The following is a 6,724-nucleotide window of genomic DNA, read 5'->3' as shown; positions in this document are numbered from 1 at the left end:
CATTTTCCAAACGAAAGAAAAACCGGAAATATTGAGAATTAGTTTCAAAAATAAAATCGGACCAAAAATAAAAATAAAAATTCAAATTATTATATATATAATAATAATAAGAAATTACTTAATTTCGGTAAAATCAGAAATTAGGTAATGGTAATAATAATTAGGAAAATCAGAGATTAGGTAATCTGAAGAAGTCAGCGCCGCCGACGCTGGTTAGCGGTGGTAGAAAACAAAATCAAAAAAGTCAACGCTGGAAACCGGCGAAAAAAACAGACATAATTTAAAAAAAAATAACGCCGAAGACCAGTGGTCAACAACGGCGACGGGCGAAATTGTAGTCAAAATTGGGTTATGGGTCAAAATTGAATAATTGGTGAAATTGAGGTCAAATTGAATTAAATGATGAAGTTAGAGCATGTTAAAACGTGAGGGTGTATTTTAATCTTTCACACACATCAGGACAACTTCTGGGTTTTTCTGTAAAATATTTTTTTGCTTGGGCCCCTTTATGAATAAGTAACTCATGACTAGGGGTGTGAACGAGACAAGCACGCCTCTTTTGGTAGGCTCGAGCTCGAGAGTCGTCGAGTTCATTCTTCTTTTGCTCGAGTTCGAGCTCGAGCCCAAACTGATTTATTGTTTTTTTATTTTTATTTTTTTATTAATTTAATTTTATTATTATTAAATTTTATTTAAAAAAAATTACAAAATAAATAATAAATTGTAATTATATATATATATATTTTTAATATTTATATTTATTTTTATTTATTTATGTAATATTTTATATTATCATATATTATTTAAATAAAAAATAATATATAAAAATTAAAAATAAAGAAATAAAAGTAAGGCTCGCGAGCCTGAGATTGAGCTCGAAAAACTCGAGTTCGAGTTCGAGCTGGCTCATCGAACTCACGAGTCGGTTCAGCTCGTTTAGCACCCCTACTCATGATGGGCTTATTTATAATAGAATCAATATAATATAGGGTCGTTTCCTACTTTGTTAAATTGTAATAGGGATGATAATGGGTACAGGTTTGACGGGTCTTGGACTCGGAACCGACCCGTCTGGGACGGGTCTGGGTCAGCTAAATGATTCTGGGTCGGGTAATGGATTTCAATTTCTAGAACTGGATGGTTCTGGGTCGGGTTACGGGTCTTATAGGTAATCGACCCGGAACCGACGCGTATATATATATATATATATATATATATATATATATATATATATATATATATATATATATATATATATATATATCATTTATCAAACTATCAATTTTCATTTTCTCTATTCCTATTTACCTATTTTCACTGTTTTATTTTTCGAATCTCATTTCTCATGATTAATGTTTATCACTTGTCGACAACTGCTAATTGTCTTCATTTTGAATTTTACTTATTATCGAAGTTAAATATGATTAATTGTAATTAATTTATATCACTTGGAGAGATTTTTTAAAATAATTGTATTTTAGTATTAAGATTATTAGGGAAAATTACAGTTTATGTCCCTAAACTTTACCACTAAAACGATTTATGTCCTCAAACATTTCAATCCACGAAATATGTCCTCAAACTTGCCACTTTTGATCGCTTTATGTTCTGCCGTTAACGTCGGCAGCTAACTTCGACGGAAATAGCACACGTGGCTCACGTGACGTCTATGTGGCCGTTAAATGTGACGTGGAATAATATATTGAATATTAAATATTGACGTGGCACAAGAATATACAAATTTCCTCCAACTCACTCTCCCAAATCCCAAATCCCAAATCACGTTTCACTCTCATTCCCAAATTTTCAATTCAATCTCCATTCTTGCTCGAACCCATACTAAAATCGAATTCATAAACCCATAAAAAATCAAAACATTCTCACATTTGAAGAGTTTTTCCCTTCTCAAAGAACAGCAGATTCACGTGCAAAAAACTTTAGAGGAAGCTTTAATTCTTCTCCCAACTCCGTCTCTAGAACGTTGAGGTCTTGTGATTTTTCACCTGCTGATGCTTGTGCCCCTTGTGGTCTCGATGAAGCGAGCACAAGGATGGTGAAGATGGCACAAATTCTACCCCATTCAGCAGTTTCAAAACCTGCCCATAAGGTGTTCGACAAAATGTCTGAACCAATTCCGGAAAAAAAAAACATGCAGCACTTGTCAAAGCTGCATATAATTCTTTTTTTTGCCAATAATAGAGTGCCCAAGAACGGATTCCAGCTCCCCACTTCCCCAACGAAGTGGAAGAATACATGATTTTTCAGCTCGAAGATGAAAGTAAAATCGATGAAACATTCGGCATTTGTTTATTGGGCTATTTTGCTAGTAAAACACCACGAAAAATGGCCATGGATTCACAGACGATTCTGCTATTTCGAATTTCACCTCAATTGAAGGTTTCGAAATGGGGTTTTAGGGATTGGATTTACGGGTTCATTGGGGATATGGAGAATTTGGGATTTTAGAATAGAAATAGGGGAGGAGACGTGTCGCTCCACATCACGTTTCGTCGACCAAGTAGGCACTGGGTGTTGTACAGCTCGACATTTAATGGCCACATAGACGTCACGTGAGCCACGTGTGCTTTTCCGTCGAAGTTAGCTGCCGACGTTAACGGCAGAACATAAAGTGATCAAAAGTGGCAAGTTTGAGGACATATTTCGTGGATTGAAATGTTTGAGGACATAAATCGTTTTAGTGGTAAAGTTTAGGGACATAAACTGTAATTTTCCCAAATTATTACGTAAAAATATACAAGCAAAATGTTTTGAAAGTTAAAAATTATTAAACTTTTTGTATGTTAACGGATCTAGCGGGTCTGGCGGGTCAAAAGCGTTTAGTTAGGGTTTGAGTTGGGGCGGGTCTGGGTCTAAACTAAAACGGGTTAGGGCGGGTCTTGAGTTTATATATGTTTCGTGGGTCGGGTATTGGGTTTAGGAAAACCCGGCCCAGAACCGACCCGTTGCCATCCCTAAGTTTTAAGCTTATTTGAGCAATTCGGTATTTAACAGGGGTCCTAGATGCAATTAGGCAAAAAAAAAAAAAAAAAAAAAAATCGAAGATGACTATTTATTTATAGGGGCAGAAGTGAAAATTTATATCAAATTCTGGCCTCTTCTCATTATTACTTGCGAACAAAAAATTTCCCCTCTTTTATAATTAGGGCTTCGTTTCCGACTCTGCGTGCGGTGGATTAGCGAGAGAAAGAGATAAAGAGAGAGATAGAGAGATGGCTGGTGTGAACGCTTCGGAACAGAGAAGGAAGAATCGCAGTTTAAGGATTAACGAGATACATGGAGTACTGAAGGAATTGCTTGAGGGAATGGAGAACGATGAATCATCGAAAATAAAGGCGGACAACTTCAAGTTAAGGATCAATAAGATACTCAGACAATTGAGTAAATTGCAAGGGGAGAAACCCGAATTGGAATCGGATTCTGAACCCGACTCCGGATCCGAACCGGATGAGGATGAAGTACTGGAACGGGATGTGGATCTGTATAGGGGTGAAAAACTAACACTGGATAAGGATAGGGTTGGGTTAGAGAAGAGGATTAAGAAGAAGAAGGAGTTAGAGGAGGCGGAATTCGATGCGGAGGAGCACAAGTTAAGTATCCAACAACTGCTGATTGATCAATCTAATGAAGATGATCCGTTTATTGTGAAGCGCCCCCGCCCCAAGAATAATAGGAAGATTCCAATATTCTCTGTATGAATTTTTTTCCAATTTATTCTATTTTCATATGTTCAGATAATTTAATTTACCCTGTCAATAATATTTATACATACAGGGAGGTCTCAGCCTGGTGTATGAGCCATCTCTTAAAGGCAATGATCCCAAAACATTGCAGTCCCTCCGAGGTTCTGCAGAACTAGCAATTAATTCTTACAACAACAAACATGTATGTTTTTTTGATTTGTTTATGGTCCTTTTTTCGGATGACGATTTGATTTAATTGATTTTGGTTCATATATTTGTGTAGCATACAGAATACAGTGTGGTGGACGTGCTGGGAGCAATCAGTAGTCAGTGCGCCGGTTACGTATTGCATCTGGGATTTACAGCCATCAAGCCTGGTGATGCCGTTGCCAAACATTTCCAAACAATCATTTACTACGGAATTGGCAAAATTGATGTACAGAGTGTTCGTATTGTTGATTGACCTAACGAATAGGTAAGTTTTCATTTTATTTTCTGAAATTGGTGATCTTTATTTGACAGTCAATTGAAAATATTATAATTTATAAATATAGACCTTTATATAAATGTCATTAGTATAGGTATACCATATAATGGTTGAATATTCTTTTCACGAAAGAAGGTTGAAGTTGATTGCGATGCCTTGCCGCCTTATTGAATTATTTTTTTTGCCTTGGTACACTGAAATCTTATATTTTATGTTGTTGGAGAATTATCAATTGAGAAGGTGTAGGTGTATATGTCGGACATGTAGTGTATGAAGTAATGTCCTTTGAGTTTGTGGTACCAAAATTTATGATCCAGCAGCTTTCAGGTGTATGTGTTTCACCAGTACTTAACACCATGTTTTTGTTCCGTTTGCAGGTGATACCTGGTTTAGGGAAGCAAATTTGCCGATTTAAGGCAAATTGTGTTTGTTTTAATATAACTGGGTTGTGAACCATATTTATCTTTGTTTTCTGCGTCTAGAATCTTTTTATATTTGTAAAATGTATCATGCTCAATGGAACAGTGCTTATCTTATTTATGTCAAATATTTAGAGCCCGTTTGGTTAAGCTTATTTAAAACATCTTATAAGCTCCTACATCTGATAAGATGTTTTAGGAGCTGATAAGCTCTAAGATCTTATTTTAAAAAATATTTTTTAAAGTGTTTGGATATGTAGCTTATAAGTTACTTTTAGTTATTATAAGTTGTTCAGACGTTTGGAAATAAAAGGTCTGTTTACCACTATAATGACAAAAAAATACATAACGCCATTATATTTGTTAAACTTATTTGACTCAAATATTTTTTTGTTCCTAAAATATTATTATAATATTTACAAATTAATTTTTCAAATAAAATGATAATATAAAATTATACATTAATATGAAATAAATGTTGTAAAATAAATATATATTTTTTTATAGATAAATGAAATATAATTTATTATTGAGATAATAAGAATATTCGGGTATTTTATATACATATAAATATAAATAGAGAATAATTTTTTTATGATTATTATGATAATTATATTTTAACTAATTATTAATCTTGATTACAAGAATACGTTGTTTTGATAAAATATAAATATTATTAGTATTCATGTAATATAGTATTTGAGGGTAATTTTGTATTTTGAGTGTTTTAGTAAATAAGCAAATAAGATCTTAAAGAAAAAAGGTGGGGTGGATGTACTTTTTTAAAAACATCTTATAAGCTCCCTAACAGCTTATTTTTGAAAAAAATAAGGTCTTTTGTAATTTTTTTACCAAACATATTTTAACAGCTTATAAGCTCTTAAACATCTTATAAGATGTTTTTAAGAGCTTATAAGCTTAGCCAAACAGGCTCTTAGTGTTTTGATTTTTGTGGTGTTGCCGTTTTGTCACTATATATGACCGGTTTTGAATTATCCCACAGCTTGTTCGTGTTACTCATTTCCTCTGTACACAACCAGAACCATCATGTATCGTCCCATACTAACTTCTTTGAATTATGCCGATTTCAATTCCTTTGTCCCAAATGCTGAAATTCTGTGGTAACCTGCCTGAAGGACAGGTAGAACAGCAACTCGACTAATGTGATAAACCTAATTGGGCCGCTGGGCCGTCAAAACATGCACACTAATTATTTTCCACATTGGGTTTACCAATTAATGCCCAAAATTCAAATCACCTACAGTTAATATCTTTAATCCTACTTAGGGCTATGTTTGTTAAAATCAATTGATGAATGTGTTTTTTCAGAACAAATCAATTGATGAATGTGTTTTTTCAGAACAAATCAATTGATGAATGCTTACCAGTAACAAAAAACTGAATTACTAGGAGTACTGTCTCGACACTGGATGTTGTCTCGGTACAGGATGCTGAAAAGCCCTAACTAAAAAGCCCACTATTTATAGTCGATCCAGTCTTTGCGAAGATGTTCGCTGCACCATTGAGCTCCTTGTACGCAAAATGTACCTCCATTGCCTCAAACCTAGTTGTGGTCTTCTAGAATTCTTCCGTAAGTGATCCTTATGTGTTTTTGTCCTGTCCTGCGAAGGAGATTAAAATGAGGAACTCTTCAACCATGAGTTTAGTTATACCTTTGGGCCTCTTCTGGTTTGATGGATGAGATGTATAAATTTTCCTTAATGTGCGTTCATATTATTTAGTATGCAAAATTTCAAGAGTTTGGTTTGCAGGATTTCCTGAATAAGGATAACATGTGAAATGGCAACGTCGTCCTTACCATATCTTCATCGTAATGGTTCTAATTCATTTCATTTGTCTAAAAAAGTAATCGGGTCGGAGGCGGTCAGGCACCGACTCACTATTAATAGGTGCGGCGGGGATTAATCAGTGATAAAGCGGAAATAAATCGGTTTTTAAAATTTAATATAATATATTTGTAGATATTAATTATAAATACTCAAAACATATATAAAAAATATTTAAACATAGTAACATCTCCATCGTGTGTATATATCCTAATAACGTATAAAAGTTTAATAATAATAAGATCATAATACATAAATATCCTTATAAAT

At 34.0% G+C, this 6,724-nt stretch overlaps 1 protein-coding gene across 1 annotated transcript; it reads left to right on the top strand.

The window, feature by feature from the left end:
• Positions 1 to 3,086: 3,086 nt before the first annotated feature.
• Positions 3,087 to 4,757, top strand: LOC148770041 (uncharacterized). The gene is made up of 4 exons (XM_088819790.1): positions 3,087 to 3,710; positions 3,793 to 3,903; positions 3,985 to 4,176; positions 4,566 to 4,757. The coding sequence occupies exons 1-3, from the start codon at positions 3,231 to 3,233 to the stop codon at positions 4,162 to 4,164; spliced, it is 771 nt and encodes a 256-aa protein (XP_088675916.1). The 5' UTR covers positions 3,087 to 3,230; the 3' UTR covers positions 4,165 to 4,176; positions 4,566 to 4,757.
• The last annotated feature ends 1,967 nt before the right edge of the window (positions 4,758 to 6,724 follow it).

This window comes from Erythranthe guttata, chromosome 6 (assembly GCF_056151865.1).
Source record: "Erythranthe guttata isolate IM_541 chromosome 6, IM_541, whole genome shotgun sequence".
Classification (NCBI taxonomy): Eukaryota; Viridiplantae; Streptophyta; class Magnoliopsida; order Lamiales; family Phrymaceae; genus Erythranthe; species Erythranthe guttata.
This window is presented reverse-complemented; position numbering and strand designations above follow the sequence as displayed.